The sequence below is a fragment of the Chiloscyllium punctatum genome, chromosome 24 (genome assembly GCF_047496795.1).
Source record: "Chiloscyllium punctatum isolate Juve2018m chromosome 24, sChiPun1.3, whole genome shotgun sequence".
NCBI classification, from domain to species: Eukaryota; Metazoa; Chordata; class Chondrichthyes; order Orectolobiformes; family Hemiscylliidae; genus Chiloscyllium; species Chiloscyllium punctatum.
Genome location: NC_092762.1, coordinates 73,411,285 through 73,437,214, shown reverse-complemented (window position 1 = coordinate 73,437,214; position 25,930 = coordinate 73,411,285). Strand labels below are relative to the sequence as shown.

Genomic DNA, 25,930 nt, shown 5'->3' with positions numbered 1-25,930 from the left:
GTACAGCAGGTAGTGAAGGCGGCTAATAGCATGCTGGCCTTCATAACAAAAGGGATTGAGTCTAAAAGCAAAGAGGTTCTTCTGCAGTTGTACAGGGCGCTGGTGAGACCACACCTGGAGTACTGTGTGCAGTTCTGATCTCCAAATTTGAGGAAAGACATTCTGGCTATTGAGGGAGTGCAGCATAGGTTCACGAGGTCAATTCCTGGAATGGCGGGACTACCTTACGCTGAAAGACTGGAGCGACTGGGCTTGTATACCCTTGAGTTTCGAAGACTGAGAGGGGATCTGATTGAGACATATAACATTATTAAAGGATTGGACACTCTGGAGGCAGGAAGCATGTTTCCACCGATGGGTGAGTGCCAAACCAGAGGACACAGCTTAAATACGGGGTAGACCATTTAGGACACAGACGAGGAGAAACTTCTTCACCCAGAGAGTGGTGGCTGTGTGGAATGCTCTGCCCCAGAGGGCAGTGGAGGCTCAGTCTCTGGATTCATTTAAGAAAGAGTTGGATAGAGCTCTCAAGGATTGTGGAATCAAGGATTATGGAGATAAGGCAGGAACAGGATACTGATTAATGATCAGCCATTATCATTTTGAATGGTGGTGCAGGCTCGAAGGGCAGAATAGCCTACTCCTGCACCTATTGTCTATTGTATCAGAGGCTGACGGGAGACCGTTAGAGAGGTTTATAAAATCATGACGGGCATGGATAGGCTCAATAGACAAGGTCTTTTTCCCTGGGTTGGGGGGAGTCTAGAACTAGAGGGTATAGGTTTAAGGTGAGGGGGAAAAATTTAAATGGGACCTGAGGGGCAACTTTTTCATGCAAAGGGTAGTGCGCGTATGGAATGAGCTGCCTGAGGAAGTGGTGGAGGCTGGTACAATTACACTTAAAAAGCATCTGAATGGGAAGGGTTGAGAGGGATATGGGACAAATGCTGGCAAGTGTGGATAGATTAGATTGAGATGTCTGGTCAGCACGGACTGATCTGCCAAATCATGGTCAGCATTCTCAAGACACACTAAGTGAACCACCATGCTCAAACACCAACACCTGGATTGGTACGTGTTTCATCTGATAATCAAACATGGGCTGAAGTTACAAACTTTAGTGAAAAAGACTTTCATAGTTTGAGTGAAAATTGGTTGACACTTGTTATCCAACATACACACGAAGCCCAGTCAACATGATATGCACCCTTTCCTTCATGGCTTCTATGCTTGATCTAGCAATGATGGGAGGGAGCAATATTTTACCAAAGTTTTTGGCATTTGCCTTCAACTTACATCTCCATTTAGCTATATCCTGTCCAATTTGTAAAATGTTAGCATCTCCTCCCTAAACCTTAACACCTGGCTTCAATTAGGTTATTTAAATCCTGCCTCCTTGACTAAGCATCTGATTACCAAATCAAGACAGCAATTCTTCACTACAGCATGCAAACTATGTCAAATAGCCCTAGGAGTAAGACCAATAAATTTGAAAAATGTAGCACTCACAGCTTTAATACAGCAAATATGACAAGATGTGAAAAAAAGGAAAACAAACAAAATGTCCAAAATTGAGGATAGTGACGAATCTTCTCCATTTTAAAACTTTGTCAATGACCCAGACTTTGCTCTGCAAAGCAATGGATTTTGCCAACAGCCTAGAAGAAATCTGGTTGTAAAGTAGCAATTTCTGTGCCACAGACTTCAATTTTCCCAACAGAAATTTTATATCAGGCACCACCTGCAAGGTAAGCAGTCAGCCATTTTGCATGATTTTTACAAATACAGGACTCCTTTAGCATTGTGTCAAATCAAATTGTGAATTAAAACAATTTTGGAAATTTAAGTGTTTTAAGCGCATACACAATGTGATTCTTTGTCTTATAGAAAGCCAAGTTTGGTAACAACATCACAGTATGCAGATTATTGATTATTATAGAGCAGATGGGGACAAAACAGTTGAGGGAATAAATAGCAAACTCCTGTTTTATAATCCTTCTGTGGCTCCATATTTCAACTAGCCTTTTAATGCAATCAGGGGAATATTAAAAAAAAAGACAAGATGTGATAAGCAATATCCTTCATGCTGCAATTCTGTGAAATAATATTAGAAAGGGATTGTGTTCGGTTATCCTTCCAAACTAGTTCATGACAAACAGCAATTTTCACAGGATCTCTCTCAAACTCGTATACAGTACAGAAATAAGTAGCAAGTTGATACATTTGGTCAGACTCACTTCTTGCAAAATTGCTTTTAACAGTTTAAAGAGATACATTTATTTTCAATTTAGGCAAGTAGAAAGTACGAAATTGACACTAAACCACATCATAATCGAACCAAATAGCGAAATTGTCATTTTTACAAAAAGCTTTTGACTGTTGACTAAATCACATGGATACGTAAAGAGAAGGAGATTCTCAACACAGCTGTTCAATTCCATGTTTGGCTCCAATGCTAGACTCAGCTAAAAACAAGTTCTGTATAAGCTGGAAATGAAAATTCATTCTAAAAATTATGGCAGGCATATTTCTTCCCCGTCTCACTAGCAAGCCAGAAATTATTCAACATTCCTAACAATCCTTGAACAGAGTGGCAAACAAGGTACTTTCAGAAGGCAGTTAAGAAAGCATCATAGATCTGTAGTTACACATAAGCCAGACCAGGTGAAGATGACAGATTTTCTTCCATAAAAGATTTCCTGAACTAGTTGGATTTTTGCAACAATTGTAGTTGTGGTCACCATTACTGAGACTAGTTTTAACTCCAGATTTATTGATCAAATTTAGACTTCAATTAGGTGTAGGGGGATAGGAATACATTTTCCCTAAAAATTAGGTTAGATCGCTGGATGTCGAGTCTAGTTACCATGTTACTTCCACCATAACAGGGGATTTACTTTTGTCATGTCATGGCAGAAACCAGAATCTGCAAGTATACAGTGTATCCTTCTTATAACCAATTCAGTTTAGATTAGATTAGATTACTTACAGTGTGGAAACAGGCCCTTCGGCCCAACAAGTCCACACCGACCCGCCGAAGCGCAACCCACCCATACCCCTACATTCACCCCTTACCTAACACTACAGGCAATTTAGCATGGCCAATTCACCTGACCTGCACATCTTTGGACTGTGGGAGGAAGCCGGAGCACCCGGAGGAAACCCACGCAGACACAGGGAGAACGTGCAAACTGCACACAGTCAGTTGCCTGAGGCTGGAATTGAACTAGGGTCTCTGGCACTGTGAGGCAACAGTGCTAACCACTGTGCCACCGTGCCGTCCCATCAGACCTATCCTAATGTGCTTGGCCCTTGTACACACAGCCTCTCAAACTGCAGATATTTTGACATTTAAAATTTTACTATAAAACTGCAGTACTCAGTAAAGAGTTACTATAAGTCAGTCTAAAACTTTCACGTGAAAATCTAGCTTTAGTCAACCCTGACCTCAAATAATTACTGTGCGATGAAGATGTGGATGTCTTGTACCTTTAAGAAAGCTGGTAGAGCTACCTGATAGCACCAAGTGTTCTCAATAAGGTAACAATGTAACATTTGGTCAAAAGTTAAATTAGCTAGTTGCCTGGAAATGACAAAACAGATTTGAATTAGGCCAGTTTAAATTATACCCTGAAAACTACCAAACTTTAATCCAGTTTGAATTTAGTATATTGACAATCTTAAAAGCCAATGACAATCCAATGCTTTGGGGTACAAAACTGGGGAAAACTGAACAGTTGAGAGGAGAACTGCCAAGCCACTAGCATGTAAAAAGACTGCCTGTAATATAGCTGTGAAGCAGACTCCCCAAGAAAAGACAACAGAAATTCAGTTAAAACTGAAAGCTGCCTGGTTTTAAGATAAGCGTTGTTTTGTAAATCTTCATTGGGAGATTTATTGGACTAGTATTACAGAAGGGAAAGTAAAAGATAGGTTAGAGGAAGAAATTATAAATAGTTGTTAGTTAATTATTCTGTTAGAGTTGTTAGAAATAGAGTTGTTAATTTTTACTTTAACTAGTTCTTGGCCTATTGAATTTTCACAGATTACCACACAGAATAAATCTTGTGTTGCTGGGCTAAATTAATCAGGAGGGTTTACCCAGTGTCCTAACACTATGCTTTGATCCTACAAATATCTTACCCCTTGAAGCCTGCAGGATTCCTTTCTATCAACCAGTAAGATTAATACAGTATGGAAGCAGACCCTTTGAACCAACTGGTCCACGCTAACCACGTTCCTAAACTACACTAGTCCCACCTGCCTGCATTTGGCCCATATCCTTCCAAACCATTCCTACCGATAAGGTTATCAAAATGTCTTCTGAATACTAATTGTACCTGCATCGACTTTCTCTGGCAATTCATTTCACATATGAAACAGTGTAAAACGTTGCCCCTCATATCCTTTATAAATCTTTCTCCTCTCACCTTAAAAATATGCCCATAATTTTAAACTCTCCCACCCTAGGGAAAAGATCTATGCCGCTCATGATTTTATAAACCTTAATAAAGGTCACCCCCCACCGCAATCTCATACACTCCAGTGAAAAATGTCATGATGTTGCAGTCCATTTTTATCTTTCAAACTGTTCAAAATTGTTTTTATGTCTAAAAGCAAAGTTCTCTTCAGTCATTGAAGAATTAGCTTCACTGATAACAAATATTTACAATAAAGGAAAAAAAAATTACAAAGAGTTCAAAGCTCTCAAAAATTTCTGAAATGTGTCTACAAGAAATCACTTTTCCCCCTAATGACTTTGCATATAGTATTCAATTCTAAATACACCTTTACCCATTGTTAAAACCTGTAGTCAGATCTGTCTCCCTAATATGGCAACCTTGTGATTGGAAGACCATAAGACACAGGAGCAGAAGTTAGCCCATTCACCCCACCGAATCTGTTCCGCCATTAAATCATGGCTGAAATTTCTCATCCTCATTCTCCAGCCTTCTCCCCATAACCCTTGATCCCCATAACAATCAAGAATCTATTTCAGTCTTAAATACACACAATGACCTGGCCTCCACAGCCTTCTATGGCAGTGAATTCCATAGATTCACCACCCTGCTTGAAGTAGTTGCTGCTTATCTCCATTCTAGAAGGTCTTCCCATTACACTAAAGCTGTGGCCTCGGGTCCTTGTCTCTCCTACCAATGGGAACATCATCCCAACATCCACTCTGTCCAGGCCATTCAGTATTATGTATGTTTCAATTAGATTCCCCCACTCATCCTTCTAAACTCCATCGAGTAAAGACCCAGAATCCTCAAAATTAAGCTTTAATTTGCTGGGACCATTCTTGTGAACCTTCTCTGAACATGCTCCAGGGTCAGTACATCCTTCCTGAGATATGGGGCCCAAAACTGCAAATGTGGGCTCATCACAACCTTACAGAGCCTCAGAAGTACATTCCTACTATTATATTCAAGTCCCCTCAAAATAAATGCCATCATTGCATTTGCCTTCCAACCAATTACCAAACCTGCAAGTTTACCTTGAGAGAATCGTGGACCAGAACTCCCAAGTCTCTTTGCACTTCAGACAGCTGAATTTTCTCATTTATAAATTAGTCTATACCTCTAGTCTTCATACCAAAGAGCATGACCTCACACCTCCCCACATTGTATTCATATATCACTCTTTTGCCCACTCTCCCAACTTGTTCAAATCCTTCTGTAGCCTCTCCAATACTAACCATCCCTCTATCTATCTTTGTATAGTCCTCAAATTAGCCAGAATGCCCCCAGTTCCTTCATCTAGATCATTACTGTATAAAGCGAAAAGTTGTGGTCCCAACACCAAGCCTTACGGAAAACCACTTAGGCTGTCATCCTAAGGACCCTTTTACCCCCACTCTCTGCCAAGATAGGCAACCTTCTATCCACGTTAGCATCTTGCCTCTAACACCATCTTACTCAGTAGCCTCTTGTGCTGCACCTTGTCAAAGGTGTTCTTCAAGTCGGGTAGACAGCATCCATTGGCTGTCCTTGGTCTAACCTGCTCGTTACTTCCTCGAACAATTCTAGGCATGACCTCCCCTTGATGAAACCATGCCGATTTTACCACTTCTAAGTAATTAGAAATCTCATCCTTCACAATGGATTCCAGGATCTTACCCACAACCAAAGTTAGGCTTATCGGTCTGTAATTTTCCAACCATTGCCTTAGACTCTTTTTAAAGAGGGGTGACATGTTCATGGTTTTCCAGTCCTCTGGGACCCTCCCTGATTCTGAAATATCACCACTAATGCTTCCACTATCTCTTCAGCTATCTCTCAGAACTATGGGGTGTAGACCATCTGATCCTGGTAATTTATCCACTTTCAGGCCAGTTTTTCTAGCAAAGAAAGCAAAGGATGGAAAATTTGATGAAGGCAAAGGTCAAGTGGTCAGTCAGTACAGGAATTGTTATAATAGGAGGTATTTGTTCCCAAGAAAGGTTGAAACATTTTAGTGCCTCCTACACCAAGTTGTGAACCATTAAGTAATTTTATGGAAAGGTCCATAAATTATGATTTTAATTATTCCAGAAAGGAAAAGAAAGCACTTCACCAAAATAAATGCAGATGGAGATTGGCCATTCCCACTCCATACTTGTCACCCAAACAAACTTTACACAGACCAGAACTGGAACCATATTGCCGGCACTGAAACAGAGAAGTTGACAGACCAGAGCGTGCCAGGTTAGCGAAATACAACCTGTACTAGCAAACAGAGTTGCAGCATGACAGTATTATTTCAGAAGCAAAGAATAGAAAAGGCAAACCAACATACATATAACATCTGCACTGAGAACAGAAGTGGCCATTTTTTCCTCATTTAATAAAATCTGACTAACTTCAAATCCCCATCTACCCCTGATAACCTTTCACTCCTTTGCTTACCAAAAATTATCGACCTTTGCTTTAAATATTCAAGAGACTCTGCTTCACTGCCTTTGGATGAAGAACTCTCAATGTTTAAAAAATTCCATTTAAGACCAGTGACTGCTAGCCCAGATTATTCCACAAGAGGAAACATCCTTTCCATATCCAACCTGTCAGGGTGTCTCAGTGTCATTTCAACTAAGTCGCCTCACTCCCAGTGGATATCAGTTTAGCCTAGCCTAACCATGCCTCACAATGCAATCCAAACACTCCATGTGTTCATCACATAAACTTTCTCAGAACAATTTTTGCATTTAAATCTTTCTTAAAAAGGAGAACAGTACTGCATACATTACTCGTGATCTCACCAGTGTCATGTATAACTGAAGCATAACCGTCCCGACTTCGTATTAAATTCGCTTCACTATAAACAGAACATCCTATTCACTTTCCTAACTTCATGTTGCACCTATTTTAAAAATTATTTCACAAAAATAAATGTATAATTTCTTAAACATGAATGGCAAAGTATATTTGTTAATATTTCTGTTGGAAAGCTAGCAGAGTTTGGATCATTTCTTAATCAAAACATCTTGCAATTCAGGGATAACAAAAGCAGATGAGCATTATCAAGTAAATGCCGTGTCTAACTAAACAGCTGAAAAATTACTTTCTCTTCTTTTTGAGCATTATCCTATTTGTACACAAGTAAGGAATACCACTTTCAGAAAATCAAACAGCAAAGCATTACATAACTAACAATACTATTTCAAAAGCAGAACAAACATGGTATTTAATTGCAACCAACTTCTTTCAAGTGTTTTTATTATACATGCATACACACACACACACAAAGTCAAAGTTTTCTCAATTAGAACATTGGCAGGTGCCAGCTTTGGTCAGTTTAACAATGATATGCAATAATATTAGCTATCATAAACATTGCAAGTAGTAATTCTCACCGAGTACGACATTTACCTGGAACCAAAGTACTTTAGAAATAATTATGCCACCAGTGCAATCGTGTGTAACAAAATAAATCTGATGTTAATTCAGATAATTTGGCTTTTAGATGTCCAGAAATATTATAATCATCCAGATGTTACTATTCTAGTTAAGTTTTTTTTTGCAGAAACTTAGTGGACATTTCATTACAACAATTGCGTCTGATCACTTAACTGTCAGTGAAAACACTAACTAAATTCAACTAAATTTAAAACATTTCATTAACAGTTCTGAATACATATCCATTTTATTTTTGCAGTAAAAAAAGTCTTCATATACAATATTCCAGGGTTGTCAAGTCAGAATTGGTTTAACAGTATTCAACCAATTGGCAGGTCTTTGCCCAGGGATTGGTGCAAAGAATGAAGGAAAATTCACCTTAATTTTTAAAAAGTATGCATACACTTAGTTCGAGGTCAGCAAATTGTATATAGATTTGCACCAATTTTTCTTAGATTGGGATGAGGACTTGGTGAATTCGATACTAACTACCATTCTGAAAAAAGAAATTGTATCTCCACAGATTTGATGTCTAATGAAATAGGAGGGAAAAAGAAATCACATGCTGGATATAAAAAATTTAGTTCATGCAAAGTCGTGTCAAGTTACCTGTATCTATGCTAAAAGTAATTTGTCTTTTTCTTGCTGTCTTTTTCCCAATAGTAGGATCAACCTGAAATTAGCTAACACAGCAAAAACAAAGATAATTCAATCAAAAGTACTTAAGAGCCAGATCCAAGAAATTGTTAACATATTTTCAAAAAATTGATACGAGGTAGTAATTAAATTAATCCAGGCCTTCAAATATTGAAGAACTAAACATGAGTGGATCTCGATTTTACGTAAACTCAAATTACACTTTACTATTAAATGGAATACTGTACAAATCTTATAGCTTGATGAAACCATTCAAGGATCAATTCATGACACAGTATACTAGAACAGTATAAGCAATGAGTTAACAGAAGTGGGAAGATTTGGAAAAGAATGAACACCCATGTTTTACCAATTAGAACATGAACATGTGTACTCAGAAGCATTCAAAAATCTTGAATTGGGTGAAAGGAACATATCTATTCATTACTTGAAAGGAAGGTTGAGATATAAACAAAACATCACATTTCCAAAATGAAGAAGTTTCTCTTCTTCCTCCCCATCCGATTAGTTTACACTAGTGACAAAATTGCTGATAATTGCAGTCAGGATAGATTAAAACCACACAAACATATGGAAATACAAGTTATCTTATCAAATACACCAAAGATCAGCACCAAAATGATGGACTCCCAAATATGATTTGACACTATCTACATAGCCAACATATTGCATGGAAAAGGAAAAACTGACAGGTGATAAAGGGTTGACATTTGAAACTAGGATGCTAGTTTCACAATTAGAACAGCAAACAGATTTTTCAAAAATGCTCTTTCTCCAATGTTCTGTTCTATTCTGAAAGTAGGAGCAGAAGGCCATTCAGCCTGCTCCACTATTCAATAAGTGAATGGCTGATATTTGTTCGAACTCTGTATGTCTGCCTTGAGCCCATCTCCCTTAATATCCTTGCGAATTAGCATCGACCGCCATTTGAGGAAGAGTTCCAAGCCTTCACTACTGTGCGCATATGCACAAAAGTGCTTTTTAACATCTCTCCTGAATGGCCTGGCCCTAATTCTTAGACTATGCCTCATTCCTTAGTTATAGAGCCTTCAAATGCAGTTGTGCACAAAAATTTAATTCAAATTTAATGTCGAGCTTACACTGGCTAGATGTTTAAAACTATTGCAAATACTTACAGTACATTACACTTTGAGAGAATTCACCTCCATTCAAAATTTAAATGACAATCTTCTTAATTCTGTTTCTTCATTCTGTAACAGAAGAAGTCACCAAGTTATTCCTTTCTTACATGTCATTTTAATATTAATCCATTTATTAATTCTTTACCCAAGCATAACATTCTACTTCAGCAAAAAAAAGTTTGAATAAGTCAGCAGAAAGCTACTCCAACATTTTCTATAGTCCTTGCTTTCCAAACGTCGTTTAGCAAATCCAAAAAAATTCAAGCACTATTTGCACAATTGAGAAATTTGGGCATATTTACAAGTATAATTCATTATGAATGATTAAACACTAAATGCGTATTTTCCAATTTGAGAGCTCAATTAAATTCAACACAATCTGCTACATTTCCAAATTGTATGGGGACTCTGCAGGTATTTCAAATCCCAAGAGTTCCTCCATTCCATCTTCCAGGTGAAATTAGCAAACCATAATTGTTAAGTGCAGAAAAAGATTCAATGACAAATATGCTACTAAATTAAATACCAAGAAAAAAAAAACTGGAGTTGTTGCTTGCGGTATGCTGGATCCCAGACGGAAATCTGGGGACCTTGCAATCCTCCAGTTTAGAAATGCATGCTGTACAGTATTAGGAATAACCTGTTATGAAGAACTGGGATATCGATAAAATTGCTGAAAGCACAATTTCTCTTCCTTCCACTTATTGGTTGACCTTAATATACTTATTGCTGGAGTTTGGCAAGTTAAGGTCTAGGATATTAAGTGGACATTGTCACTTCAATAGCCTTTCATTGATCTTTTCATCCAATGGCAACAAGGCAACTTGACTTGCGTGCATTTTACAAAATGAGGATTGCAGTTTGCTTGAACTGATTAAAAATCAATCTGCACGTTAAAGGAGACCAAGGAGGAAATTCACTCAAATTTATTCCAAGTACATTGCCAGAACATTTAAAATAGATCAGCTTAACGAAATGGGAAAGTGGACATTGTACGAGAGCAAAATGAGTTACCTCAAGGCTATGATTATGTCCACTGACGCATTAGCCATAACCAGCTGAAGTTTCCTTGCAGGAGGAACACGTCATTCTTCAATGTCACTACCTTCAGCAAAGCTAGCAAAAATCTTGATATTGTAAAGTATATGAAATCTTTGACAGGCAGATAGTTTGGGCTGTTACCTTAATTCTGTAATTGTTGTACAAGTTTTGAATATTAAAAGGACAAAACAACTAAGTAGGGTATACTTTCAGATACGATAGTCTGAGAAAAGGTTTTATTTAAAAGCCTGTTGTAATATTTAGGTAGCAAGAAAGAAGGGAACAGAAGAACTTGCATTCCACACAAATTCTTTAAGAAAACGACTGCCTTTCGGGTTGTAACTTAATCACTGACTCAATTCCACCCATAACCCAATTTTAAGATGCATTTAGTCTCCTCTTTGGAATTTACTTGGGATAGCTAAGTAAATCAAACATGTTTTCAATCCAAGTAAACTAGCTTTCCCTACTGAAAGAAACATGGCAATTTCAACTCAAAATTCCATTTTCACATAATTAGGCACTTACAAAATAAATACTAATTGTTTGCTGCATCTGTATATTCAGTAATTTACAAAGGAAACAAACTGCCTTGAACTTCAATAGCTGCGTCTCACCACAAATGCTTTGTATTTCTTTTCCGACCAAAAGTGGATAACCTCTCATTGCCAACATTGTATTCCACCTGCCAAAATTTATCCAGTAAGCCTTCAAAGCAGCTTTCGTGTCTGAAGCAGCTTTCCACCCTTCTTATTAATGTTACTCCCATCTACTTGTGGGTCATCTGCAAACTAGGATATATTACATTTAATCCTCATGTCTAAATAATTGTGAATGGTTGGGACACCAACCCGATTCTTGCACATCCATCTAATCACAGCTTGCCAAGCTGAAAATTGCCCTTGCTTTTGTTTTTTTTGAATCCATGCCAGTATATTCCCCCAAATCTTTTGTGCTCCAATGTGGCTTACAAACCTCCTGTGTGGAGCCTTTTGAAAATCTAAGTATGCTACATTCTTCCATTCTGCAAATTACTCGCTTAAAACAAGACTTCCCTTTTGATAAATCTAATGGCATTGCCTAATCCTATTATTTTTAATTGTCCTGTTATTGCATCATTTATTACAGATTCTAGTATTTTCCATACAGCTGATGCTAGCCTAATTGGACCATTCCAGACTGCAGAAATTTGAGAAATAATCAATGTTGTTGGTACTTACAACAGCTACCTCTTTCAACATTGGGATGTAGATTATAAGCTGCAGGAATTTATCGACTTCAAGTCCTTTTCTCTAATACGTTTTTAAAAACAACTAATTCATGTCACAGTTCCTCTGTTATATTTACCATAGATTCTCAATTATTTCTAGAAGGCTTCCAATATTCTTCCCTATGAAGACAAACTTGAAGCATGGGTTCAGTGTCTCTTCACTTCTTCCCCATTATTAAGAGACTTTATTTATACCTATAGAAGATTTTTTTGTCGAGCATATTCTCTCACTATTCACCCTCAATCTTTTGCTGGGTTTGCCATTGTAGAATCCTAAGACTCCCAACTGTCAGAGGTACCAGAATTGTTAGCTGCTTTATAGGCCTTTACCACGCATTTTCAGAAAATAGTCTAAAAGATAAATCAACACTCATCACGCAAAAGGAAACTGGCTTGTTGGGTCAACGACAGGAAATACTGAAAGAGAGGGTTGGAAGAAATCCCGAAACATGAATAGGATCAATGGCAATCCATCTTGCCAAGACTATGAATCAAGAGTCCACCACACTCTTCCCGCCCTTTTAATTAGTTCAGTGTTTAAAAATATAGAATATTAAAAAAAAACTTAGCAACTTCAAATGTAGAACACTTCACAGAACAGGTTTGGTGTCAGTCATTTCATTGCATCTTTAAACACATAAGGTTGATGCATTACGGAGGTCCAATCATTTGGATTTCTTTTTAAAATATTGATTCCAGAAGTATTTTTATTAATAGGTAAAAAGTTGTCCAGGAAACACAGCCATTGTTTGCATGGCAGCCTTCATTACATGCAGCTTCCAAATGTTTGTGCTAAGCTATGCAGTTTGTGGGAGTTACTTAGTTCAAAATCGAAAATCGGAATTTTCACCGCACGTATTCATTATTAAGACAAGATACAATGATCACAATGCCATGTTTAAAATGGAGCACTCAATATCCAATTCCAGTTGCTACATTTTATCCAAATTGGATGAACTTCAGTAAACAGGGTTCACTGTAACACTTATGGTTGATTAAAAGCAACAAGAGATCTTTGGGCAAGGTTCTTTAATCAGTTTCCAAAAAGCCAAGTTTATACAAAAAAATTGTTGCATCCTTGCACATGAAATACAGCATGAACAAATGGCCAACTTTACCAGCATATAATCTTTCAAAAACAAGCCTCCTATATTAGATCGAAAATGAATGTTTTTCTGTAAATTGTATGTTAACAGACTCAAGTACAAAATATTCAAGATCCAGCAGTTTGAACATTCCACTGCAAGTTACTTTTTAAATGACAGGCAGAATGACTGAATGCTGATTTACCATCAGGAAATCAATCTGCATATAATTGTATTTTAAAATTAGCTTGAAAAGTCAATACTCTGCAGCATGCATAGCTTTTGTGATCTAGCTCAAATTGGTGGGTTTTTTTGTGGCTAGAGGGGAAGAAAAAGAGAAATATCACAAAACTGCAAAAAAAAATCTGCAGGACTGAGAGCAAAACTGATTGAGGATTTCAACAAGATGAAAGTTAGAGCAAGTCTGTTCTTTACAGGTTTAGACCTGAAAGTGAAAATCTTTCAAAATAAATAGGCTGAATAGGTCTTTTTTGACCTAAAAGTAAATGCACATTCAAGTCAGAAACTATCAGACTGTCAATTTTGATAATATTAAAACAGACAACAAGTTCAGAAGATAACTGCTTTCTGTAGTTCCAAAACTCAAGGGCCAAAAGGAGGATGATCTTGATTCAAGGAGATTGATTATTCGTTTGTAGCTGGAGGAGGAGAAGCAGGCACAATGTAAAGAATTTGTAATACATTTTCAATTCAGCTTCTCCACATACTATCAGATTGTAACAATAGTAACTGATTAGCACACACTTCCCTACTTTAATACCATTCACTTTAAGCACAAAATGCATGAAGTGCTAGTACAAGTAAAGCACAAACTTAAATAGATTCAAAACAAGCAACTGGACAGGCAGCGCAAAATTCCAATTCCAAATTAGGACTCATTCTATTTCAACTGACAAGATCTTATGTTTGCCAAATATTGGATGAACATTTTATTCCTAGTATCTTTTTCTTGGGGTTACAGTTTAAAAAAAAAGTCAAAACGGGTAAAAGGAGGCAAAGGAAGAAAAGCCAGCACCCACCTCTTAAATCTTGATAGAGAAGCCACTGAAAGATTCTAAGCCAACTTCCACAAACAAAATAATTTTTTCATTACAGTGAAGTTGTAGACAGAAATATATGACGATAGAAATTGAGATACCGAGAGAAACAAAGCTCAATGATCTCCAATAATGTTGCTTCCAGAAAATAAGGGTGAAACGAATGCCTTTTGAGCTCATTAGTTGATGCCATATGCTAGGTATGGATAATCTCGAGCTTCCGGACCTCAGTCTAGGTGGAGGGTTGTTACTGCTACAGCACTAATAACACATATAAAAAAGTCAGCAAAGTGCTTTGCTGTTTATATACAGGCAATTCATTGATAGGACTGGTAGACCCATTCCTAAAGCACCATGAAACATGAAGCAGAAAAGATTTCACAGAATCATCTTCCTCTCCTTCAATTAACTGCTGACTGAAAAAAGCACATTGCGGGAGTTCAGCCACTAATGGCAGAAGCAATGGTCTCAAGTATAATTCATGAGAAAATTATGCTTCAAAATCTATCAAGACAAGCAATAGGTTCATATTATGAATTTCTTCAGCCCCTGAGGACAGTTGAAAAACAAAATTCCAAGTAAATTTCAAGCTGAGTCTATACAATTTTCTGAACTTGTTATTTAGTTTACAAAACTGCAGAAAGATTACTCTAGGAAAGTGAGATGAGCATTTTTTTTCCCTGTAACTAGGAGCGCTCCATTTAGCCAGTTGTTAGAAGTGAACTTAGATGACCAAATAGGAAAGAGATAATGGAAAATTTAGATGCATAAAATCCCAATTATCCAATCTAGATTTTAGATTTCATATTTTGAATCTAAAATAAGTCTGTAGAGTTAACCTGTTACATAATCACAAGCCCAAACATTTTTTTTTGGAAAGATTGAAGTCTATTAGACATGAAATTTTACAAAATAGGTTTAAGAAAGAAAAATTTTAAAAATGAAATATTATTGCTATAAAAATTAAATTACATTAACATGAAATATGATTCAAAACAAATATAACTTTTGCTCACCACCAGAATTGACATCTCTTCCTTATGTAGTAGAAAGTGAGGACTGCAGATGCTGGAGATCAGAGTTGAGAGCATGGTGCTGGAAAAGCACGGATGCTGCCTGACCCTCTGAGGAGCAGGTGAATCGACGTTTTGGGCATAAGATCTTCATCAGGAATGACTGATAAAGGCCTTATGCCCGAAACATTGATTTCCCCTGCTCCTTGGATACTGCCTGACCTGCTGAGTTTTCCCAGTACCATACCCCCGACTCTGATCTCCAGCATCTGCAGTCCTCACTGTCCACTTGTTGATTTTAGCTTTATTGCAAAGTCTCTTCCAAGGAGGCCTACTTTGGAGAAGTTTTCCTCCTCTCTCTACAAGAATCTTAGTGAGCCCCTCTCCCAGTGTACCACTTACCTACCTAACCCCCCCCCCCCCCCCCCCGCCACCCCATTTAAACTCAAGTTCATGTCAAGACATCATTACTGCAGTTAACTATCAAAATTGCAAACAGGTGAAAAAGAAAATTACAACTCCAGATTTGCCTACTTACTTCCAGGTAAGATTTTAAGAAAGCGTGAACTTCATTGTGGAAAATTATACAATGGCTGTAAGATCAACCTCAAATGACAGCTGGCATATTTTTTCTCAATTGGATATAATCCTCAATGCCCTAAAAATGATGACATTTCTAGACTCTGATGAACTACGAAGTTTTTAAAATACATGATTAAATGGTTAAATTACATAGCAAACTATCTTAAGCTGAATGATTTTCAACCTTCCAGTCCCTATGCACATACTTACCATAACTATCGTAATCATCTCGGTACGACCTTCCAACTGAACTGTTATAGCCATAGCTGCTCGAATTTTGACTCCTGAAATAAAAATAAAGAACTTACCAATATGTAATACAAAACAGACTTACTGATGTGTGGCAAAGCAATATATTTACCTATTATAGTAGTCATTTCTGTAATTGCTTCGCCCACTTCTGTCACCATCTATTGAAAGATTCAGCAAGTTAGCCTTTAAGAGCATTGAAGCAAGTTGAAAGTAGTAATTTAACATCTTAAATATTTTAAAATTTTCTTCTTTAACATATGAATTAATGCAGTTCTTACAATGGTGAGTGAAACGACACTGATCTGCAATACGCTTATCTGCTGGACTTTTGGTATATCAAGGATATAAAAGCTTTATTGCTGAACATCGGCAAAGCTGCACTTGTTACTCAGTGTCTATGCAGCAACTGGTACACATGTATGCCAGGACAAACAATATCTTGCAATGGTACGTTGTTATCTCATTCCATGGTTACCAACACAAGAGAATAAATTAACATTGGATGGCACGGTGGCTCAGTGCCACGAACCTGGGATTGATTAGAGCCTCTGTCTTTGTGGAGTTTGTGCATTGTGTTTCTTCCAAGTGCTCCAGTTTCTTCCCACACTGCAAACATATGCAGGTTAGGTGGACTTGGCATGCTAAGTAGCTCATAGTGTCCAGGGATGTTCAGGCTAGACGGATCAGCCTTGGAAAATGCAGGGTTACAGGGACAGGTTAGGGGGCTGGGGCTAGATGGCATGCTGTTTGGAGAGTTGGTGTGATTCAATCGCCAGAATCGACTCTGTGCACACACTAGGAATTCTTTGAATTAGCAACCGCTATTATATTCATAAATCAGCAAAACCAGTTTCCATCATTATAGATCACCTCTGTAAAATCCACGGCCACTTCTCCCACCACGGAATCCATAACTTCGCGACTGTCCACTTTGGTAATTCCTAGCTCGTCCCCCAGAGCCTTTTCCTGCCTGGTCTACTCTAATTTGTCGACCATCAATTGACTGAAAGTGACAGAAAAAAAGGACCAATTGTCATAACTGAGTAGTACTGGTAATATCAACTGAGTTGAAGTTACAGTACTTAAAATTTGCTTTCCTTATATGTTGAATTTAAAATTAACTTCTTTCACTTAAGTAAATCTGTTTCTTAATCTAAGTAAAGAGTAATAGAAGTTTGTAATCAAATGTATACCAAAACATATCAGAGTGACTTAAGGCACTATTCATCAAGTTACCCAAGAGCCATAAAGCAACTGCATGCAATCATTTTAAATCCAAGCTTAACAACAAGTCATTTAATTGTATCATGATTTCCACAATCGTCTGAAAGAGATACAACACACATTTGAAGTAGAAACAGAAACTGCTGGAAAAACTCAGGTCTGGCAGTATCTGTGAACAGAAATCAGTGTTAACATTTCAGGTCTAGTGACCCTTCTTTAGAACCTACTGAAGAGTAACCAGAAATGTTAATTCCAACTTCTCTCCACAGATACTGCCAGACCTGCTGAACTTTTCTGGAAATTTCTTCTGTTGTGTTTCTGATTTCCAGCATCCGCAGTTCTTTTGGTTTAACATTTGAAGCAGAAATTGGTTTAATGCAATCTGGATGTAGACTTGGAACAAGAACAGGAGGGAAAATATTCACAGCAAAAACAATCTTCACAACTATAAGTATATAATGGCAAGTTTTGGACAATCTGGGAGACAGTTCATTCCAATCATGACTGCACACTTCAAACTATCCTGTTTTTACTCTGATGAATGATGTTTGGTCTTAGATTGGCTTTGGATAAATTTCAAAGTTTACTATCAATGTCATATTTCAGGAACACTTGTGTAATTTTCGGTGATAAACAGGATCAATTTTTTTTAAAATGCCCAAATTCAGAGTGGAGGGCTCTGAACAGATGAGTAGGTTCACTGAGTGTGAGGCCACATGTAGTGGCAGCCTGGAGGAAATAGTGTATCACATTTACTTAAGACTGCCTTCTTTTGCAGCATCTGTTCAGTTAAAAGGACCGCTTCTGATACATGGCTTTCCATGCTGATGGCAACAGCAGGATTGAGAGGTCCTACCTGATCACCTGACCAAGAGGGCCATTAATAGGACAGGCAGCAGCTGTGGAGGTAGGTCGCAGTGCCCAACTCCAAACTGTTTTGCATGGTTACTTCCACATGGGTTTCCAGGATGAGGTAGCAGACAGGCACTACTGGCATGGCACAGACGTTGTAGTGGGCATATCACCTATGATCCCCAGAAATGTTTTATTCTGGTATGATAAGTTTCTGTTAACATTTTCAGCTTTTATATAACTGCCTCACTGGAGGCCAAGTTGTTTTTGCTTATGGAAGACTAGAAAACTAACAAGTGAAGAGAAGAATACACGACTGCATAGCATATTCAAAACGATTCATTCTTTACATATTAAATATTCACAATCAGATTTATTTTCAGGAATTGAAGAATTTGGAGGGAACAATAATTGGTAGAACTTGGAAGAATCAACAGAGGTCCAACAAAACATCACAGATGGAGTCAAATCAAAGTTTGGAATTTGGACCGATTATGAACATCAGAAAGACGAATGTAGTAAGAAATTTGGAAAAACAGTATGAAGTTTGCAGTGAATGATGTCATACTGGATTTTGTAGACAACTATCTATTTAGGAGAAATAATATCAGTAGTTGAAAGGTATAATGCAGAAGTTAGGCAAACAATACAGATAGCCAGTAGTAACTTCTATGAAGGATGCATTAACAAGAAAATTCAAGCTTATAACAAGACCTGCTCCTTCTATCTAATTCCTTGTATGATTAAACCTGGGTGATAAATAAACATCTGTGGGGTAAAGAACAAAAATTAAATACATAGGCCATTACAGAAACAGTGAGGCATTTGAAATTCCAAGAGAAAAACATGCAAAGTGACATCCAGAAAAGGTCAGTCTTTTGGTAATAGCCAAGAGTTATCATCTGACATGCACGCACACAAGGGTCAACATAGGTGGAGTTGGACTTCTGATGTCATCATAGTTGTAGATGCGTTACAGTGGACATGCACGGATTGTGCAAGATAGATGAGCTTGGCATATCATGATAGCAGATCTCCTGCCAGAATTGATTAGAAAATAATCTGCAAACACCAGGCTAACCAAATGGTAGATAATTAGTCCACTAGTCAAACTTAGATTTTCAACCAGTAACTAAGCAAAGAAACCAAGCTAATTCAAAGACATCAAATACATAATTTGGTGCAGTTATATAGTATACAATGGAGTACTTATTTTGGAAAAACACTTACAGTACAGAAGACTCATTATTTTCAGCATACCCCAGATGAAAAGTTCCATTTATTTAAAGAAAAGCCTACCATCTAAGCTTTAGAAGAGCCTCATCTAGAAATGTATACCTTTCCATTCATGGCCAAGGCATCTCTTGCATCATCAGGATTTTCAAAAGTAACAAAACCAAATCCTCTGGATTTGTGTGTGTCTTTATCTTTGACCACAAGGACTAAAAATAGGCAAGAAAGACAAAAGCATCAAAATTAAATATTTAGGTGAAAAATACAATGCATTTCTATTTTTTAAAATACCAGCTCAAAGTAAAGGACTGTGTCTCAGGCAAGATCTGTGACCATTTCTTGTCAGAAATCATTTTCGACATCAAATAAACTTGGTAGCCTTCAGCAGCAGCACAATAATTGTCAGCATTTAGTTTACGGCCAATTCACTTCTCTTGTCATTTACTTAAGCAAACCCACATCCAAAGCCCTTGGAGTCAAGTCTGAATTAGAGCAATGCTTCCCATAAATCCAATTCCATTTCTCGGTTCACCCTTCACCCACCCTCAATTTTGGTAATTTTTTTAAAACAACCTCCTTTTTCATGTCTAAGAACAATTCAAAGTTCCTAAAACTTCAACTGCACATCTGGCGTCCCACATAAAAACTTAAGTCAGTCCCCGAGCCCAAAATATATATTTGGTTGTTTGTAGCACAACACACTGAATTTGAAATGAACCTCACAATCCTCACCTTTAAAATACCACTATTCTTTGGTATATCATCCAAATATTCTTTCGACTTCATCCCAGAATGTCATGCCTACACATTTCCAAAAATACCTTCAGAAAACCCATCTCTTCCAGCACGATCTAACCCCCCTCTTAATATTTCTTCTCTTTTCCCTTCTGTTCTGCTCGCAAGCCCTACCAAAAGCACAAGGAATTAGGTTCTATAGCATAAATAACAAGTCACTATTTTTCAGTTCTTTGCTAATTCATCCAAAGGATGTGGGCATTGACAGCTAGGCCAGCATTTACTGTCCATCCCTAATTGCCTCGAAGGGAGTTAAGAGTCAACCACATTGTTGTGAATCTGGTGCTACATGTAGGCCACACCAGGGAAGAACGACAGTTTCCTTCCCTAAAGGACATCAGTGAACCAGATTGGGTTTCCTCGACAATAAACATTATCATTACTCTTCATTCCAAACTTTTACTGAATTCAAATACTACAACCTGTCATGGCAGGATTCAAACCCAGGTCCCCAGAACATTAACTGAGTCCCCAGATTCATGGTTTAGCATTAACACCACTAGGCCATTGCCCCCTTTAAATGTTGAATCGAGCAAGAACCCAGGAGCATGCTAGGGATTTGACTAATTACAATAGCTCTCAAGGAATTTTAAATTAGATCACAAAGTCCACTGCTGACTGACCTAGGAAACTCACTTGTATTCAAAAAAAAAAGCTGAAGTAGGAAGAAGACCATCTTCAACTGGATGCAAGTCTTTGAGGAGGACTCAGATCCACAATCTCCTTGCTCAAAGAAACATGGCAGAAAATTATAGCTGTTGGGTATCAATTCAAAATAAACAATTTTGGCATATGATTCCTCAATAGTATCTACCTCTTCAAAGAAATTAAAACAGTTAACATCTGATCTTTTAAAATGCTGACAATCTTGTTGCCTCAACACATCTATATTTCATTTGCTTTTGCCAACAAATAACAGCCAACTTTGACAGTTCCTGTGCTGGTTATCCCTTCTCCAACACTTCATTATTTTAGACAATACACCAAATATTGTCAACCAGGAACAAAATGTCAAAAAAAATGGCCACATTAAAATAGCTTCAATCATACTGTGCATACAGGAGGCTTACCATCACGAACCTCCCCATACTTGGAAAATAATTGCTCCAGTGATTGTTCATCTGTGTCAAAGTTGAGTCCACCAACAAAAAGTTTTCCTTCATCAGACATGGTGCTTTGAGAGAACAGAGACCACATAAGACAATGAAAATTATAATCGGAATGAAAAATATTGCGACGATTAAACTGCAATTTACAAGGGAGAAGCTATGCTGAAAATTAATTTAATTGGAAGGGTCTTTCTTTTTAAAAGCATGACTTTGGCAGGCCTCCTGCGGAAAAGATTTGTTAAACTTGAAAGGGCTCAGACAAGATTTACAAGGACTGGTAGGTTTGAACTATAGGGAGAGTCTGAATAGGCTGGGGCTTTAATTCCCCAGAAGGTTACAGGCTGAGGGGTGACTTTATAGAAGTCTATAAAATAATGAGGGGCTTGAACAGAGTGATTAGCCAAGGTCTTTCTCCCAGGGTAGAGGCATCCAAAACTAGAGGGCATAGAGTTAAGGTGAGAAGGGCAAGATTTAAAAGGGGACCTAAGTGGCAAAGTTTTTAAACAGAGAGTGGCGGATGTATGGTATGAGCTCCAAAGGTAGGTACAATTACATGTCTAAAAGTTATCTGTATAGGTGCATGAATAGAGTTTAGAGGGACATGGGCGAAATGATGGCAAATGGGAATAAGGTCAGTTTCGGTTATTTGATCAGCAAGGACGAGTTCAACTGAAGACTCTGTTTCCATGCTGTATAACTATGACTCTAATAGTCACGTCACAACGCATTTAGTTTTTTTATATAAACAGTAACACTTCCAAGTACTGCGATTGCTGTTGTACTGGAAGGCCTAATTGTAACATTTTTGGAGACATAACACTTTTTGCATTTAGCAATGCAGCACAGACTCAGATATATAGCATGGAAACAAGACCCATCAATCTAACTCGTCCATGCTGACCAGATACCCTAAACTAATCTGGTTCTATTTGCCAGATTGGCCCATATCCCTCAACCCTTCCTACTCATATACCCACCCGGTATATGTTGTAATTGTACCAGCCTCCAGTAATTCCTGACAGTTCACTGCATACACGCACCACCCTCTGTGTCAAAAAGGTGCCCTAAAAAGGGACCTAACCCATTTTTATCTTTCCCCTCTCACCCTAAACCGATGCCCTCTAGTTCTGGACTCCCACACCCCAGGGAAAAGACTTGTCTATTTATCTTATCCTTGCCCCTCATGATTTTATAAACCTCTAAGGTCACCCCTCAACTCCAGGGAAAACAGCCCCAGCTTACTCAGCCTCTCCCTGTAGCTAAAATCTTCCAACCCTGGCAACATCCTTGTAAATCTTTTCTGAACTCTTTCAAGTTTCACAATACTCTTCTGATAGAAAGGAGACCAGAATTGCCTGCAACATTCCAAAAGTGGTCTAACCAATGTCCTATACAGCTGCAACATGACCTCTCAACTCCTATACTCAATGCTCTAAAAGGAAAGCATACCAAACGTCGTCTTCACTATCCTATCTACGTGAGACTCTACTTTCAAGGAACTATGAACCTGCACTCCAAGGTCTCTTTGTTCAGCAACACTCCCTGGCAGAAAGTCAATGTTTGAATACCGCCATAGCATTTCAGTTGATAAGTTTGCAAAAAACAAACAGTTCACATGTCTCTTAGTGGGCAAAATGAAAACAGATGACTTGTGAGACAGGTCTCTTTCACATGCCATTTTTATTTCAGTGGGATAAAAGATTAAAAACTAAAACAAAGATGCCTGTAAGAGGTCTGAGTTGGCAGATTTAATGATTTTGAATGTTTTAACTGGCAGCCTGGACAGGATCAAAGAATATAGTGTATAATATTCTTTTCTATTCAAGGATCAATTTAAAAGAGAAAAAAAGAGGAGTCAGGTAAAAAGGGAGAATCATTTTTATACATTTTATTAATGTTGGAAAGTCCAAGTTAGAACACATTAGTCATTATTAGTGAAAAGTGACAATATGCACCTTGCACATACACTGTTCACAACCAAACATGAATTAGTTAATAAGTGGCTCCAGAGCCTCCCGTTCAAATGACGGAAGTTGTTTCACAATGGTCAAGAGGTGGGGGAAGTCCTCGCGTCGTAAAAAGGTTGCGCCCTATTTTTGGGAGGCATTGTACAATGGGCAGAAGTAGGGAGGGGTAAGAGAGAGACAGTATATTCCTGTTAGGATGAAAGGAAAGGCTGGTAGGTTGAAAGGCTGAGATGACTAGAGAAATTGAGGTTTTGGTTAAGAAGAAGAAAACATATGTCAGGTAAAGACAGGAGAGATTGAATGGACCCTTAGAAGAGTATAAAGGCAGTAGGAGAGTAGGTAAGAGGGAAACCAGGTGGTCAAAAAGGGGACATGAGATAGCTTTGGCAAATGAGGTTAAGGAGAACCGAAAGGGATTTTATAAACACATTAAGGACAAAAGGGTAACAAGGGAGAGAACAGCCCCTGCTGAGGTATTTGTATCATTGATAGTCACAGGAGAGGTGTCGGAAGAGGGGATGCTGGTTAACGTGGTGCCATCAATTAAGAAAGGTGATAAGGAAAGCCAGGGAACTACAAACCAGTGAGCCAGACATTGGTGGTGGGCAAGTTGTTGGAGGGAATTCTGAGGGACAGGATTTACATGTATTTGGAAAGAGCTGAAAATGTGTTGCTGGAAAAGCGCAGCAGGTCAGGCAGCATCCAAGGAGCAGGAGAATCAACGTTTCGGGCATGAGCCTTCATACGTTGATTCTCCTGCTCCTTGGATGCTGCCTGACCTGCTGCGCTTTTCCAGCAACACATTTTCAGCTCTGATCTCCAGCATCTGCAGTCCTCACTTTCTCCATGTATTTGGAAAGGACTGATTAGGGATAGTCAGCATGGCTTTGTGCATGGGAAATCATGTCTCACAAACTTGTTGAGTTTTTTTTGAAGTAGCAACAAAGAGGATTGATGAGGGCAGAGCAGTGGACCTTATCTATATGGATTTCAGTAAGGCATTCGACAAGGTTCCTCATGGGAGACTGGTTAGCAAGGTTAGAAGTCATGGAATACAGAAAGAACTAGACATTTGGATACAGAATTGGTTGAAGGGAGAAAACAGGGTTGCTCTTCAGACTGGAGGCCTGCGATCAGTAGAGTGCCACAAGGATAGGTACTGAGTCCACTGCTTTTTGTCATTTATATAAATGATTTGGATGTGAGCATAAGAGGTAGTTAGTAAGTTTGCAAATCACATAAAAATTGGAAGTGTACTGGACAGCGAAGAAAGTTACTTCAGAGTGCAACAGGATCTTAAATCAGATGGGCCAATGGGCTGAAGAGTGGCAGATGGAGTTTAATTTAGATAAATGCATGGTGCTGCATTTTGAAAAAGCAAATCAGAGCAGGACTTGTACACTGAATGGTTAGGTCCTGGGGATTGTTGCTGAACAGAGAACTTGGAGTGCAGGTTCATATTTCTTTGAAAGTAGAGTCGCAGGTAAATAGGATAGTGAAGGCAGCGTTTGGTGTGCTTCCATACTTGTTCACAGCATTGAGCAAAGAAGTCATGTTGTGGCTGTACAGGACATTGCTTAGACCACTTTTGGAATGTTGCAGGCAATTCTGATCTCTTTGCTATCAGAAGGATGTTGTGAAACTGGAAAGGGTTCAGAAAAGATTTACAAGGATGTTGCCAGGATTGGAGGATTTGAACCATAAGGAAGGCTGAACAGGCTGGGGCTGTTTTCCTTAGAGCATCGAAAGCTGAGGTGTGACTGGAAAGAGGCGTATAAAATCATGAGAGGCATGGCTAGGATAAATAGACAAGGTATTTTCCATGGGGTAGGGGAGTCCAGAACAAGTGGGCATAAGTGAAGGGAGAAAGAAAGATATGAGACACCGAAGGGGCAACTTTTTCCACAGAGAGTGGTGCATGTAAGGAATGAGCTGCTAGAGGAAGTGGTGGAAGCAGGTACAATTACAGCATTTAAAAGTCATCAGGATGGGTATATCAATAGGAAGGGTTTAGAGGGATTTGGGCCAAGTGCTGGCAAACGGGAGTAGATTAGGTTAGGTTAGAATATCTGGTCGGCATGGACGAGTTGGATGAAGGGTCTGTTTTGGTGTTGTACATCCCTAGGGCTCTGGAAAGAGGAGAGAGCGAAGCAGAGAAAGAAAAGAGGCAGAGGAGGGAGTGACTTAGTTTCCAACTGCGCCACAGAAGATGGAAGCGGAGGAGCGCACCACGAAAGCGGCGACTTCTCAAGGAACTGCAGGCGGCCCCGCCCGCGGCCGCCATTTTACCACCTCGCCGCCATTTCCACCCCAGCGCCGGACACACACAAAAAAACACCAAGTGGAGAAACGTAAGCCGAAACTGTCGGGCTTGAAATGTTTACTCCTAGCTCCCACCCCGAAGCGACATTTAGACACTAGCTTGTCAAAACGCTATTCAGGTTCCGCCTCTTTAAACAAATTAAAAACTTTACACGTTCTGGAGGCCACGACCTCTCCGAATATAACAATTAATCAGTTCATGTTCTCACTGAAGTCCTTCACCAACTCCTCACCCTCCTTCACTTCAAAATATCTCCGGCAGCAACTTCACTCACCGTATGTTATCGACCAACGACACACGAAATGTTTTATTTTCCCTGTAGACCCGACTTTGCCAACTCACTACAAAGCAAACAGCAAGATGGGCGAAGGCAGAGAGAAAAAATTCAGCTACTCTATTTGCTCAAAAGTGCACAGGCGCAGCGTATTGATTTCCGTGCCCCTCGTCGTGAGC

The 25,930-nt window shown here is 38.7% G+C and overlaps 2 protein-coding genes across 6 annotated transcripts in view; both read right to left on the bottom strand.

Moving 5' to 3' along the window:
* LOC140494691 (cold-inducible RNA-binding protein-like) overlaps positions 1-9,742 on the bottom strand; it is a 25,879-nt gene extending 16,137 nt beyond the window's left edge. Inside the window, exons 1-2 of one of the 2 annotated variants that reach the window (XM_072594174.1) lie at positions 9,668-9,741; positions 8,484-8,557 (exon numbers count right to left, since the gene is read on the bottom strand). The gene's annotated coding sequence lies outside the window, so the exon portion shown is untranslated. Of the gene's footprint in view, positions 1-8,483; positions 8,558-9,667 lie in introns of both variants that reach the window. The other variant, XM_072594175.1, reaches the window with a different exon arrangement.
* On the bottom strand, positions 9,668-25,930 carry LOC140494693 (cold-inducible RNA-binding protein B-like). Of its 4 annotated transcripts, none has more exons than XM_072594179.1 (7): positions 25,752-25,930; positions 21,149-21,252; positions 19,389-19,492; positions 16,845-16,977; positions 16,084-16,132; positions 15,933-16,006; positions 9,668-9,742 (listed from the first exon to the last, which is right to left on the bottom strand). In XM_072594179.1, the coding sequence occupies exons 2-7, from the start codon at positions 21,246-21,248 to the stop codon at positions 9,738-9,740; spliced, it is 465 nt and encodes a 154-aa protein (XP_072450280.1). In that variant the 5' UTR covers positions 21,249-21,252; positions 25,752-25,930; the 3' UTR covers positions 9,668-9,737. The 4 variants fall into 4 exon arrangements, with proteins under 4 accessions (XP_072450280.1, XP_072450283.1, XP_072450279.1 ...); XM_072594182.1 differs by having other exon boundaries at positions 9,723-9,742; positions 15,933-15,988; XM_072594178.1 differs by lacking the exon at positions 9,668-9,742 and adding an exon at positions 12,999-13,728.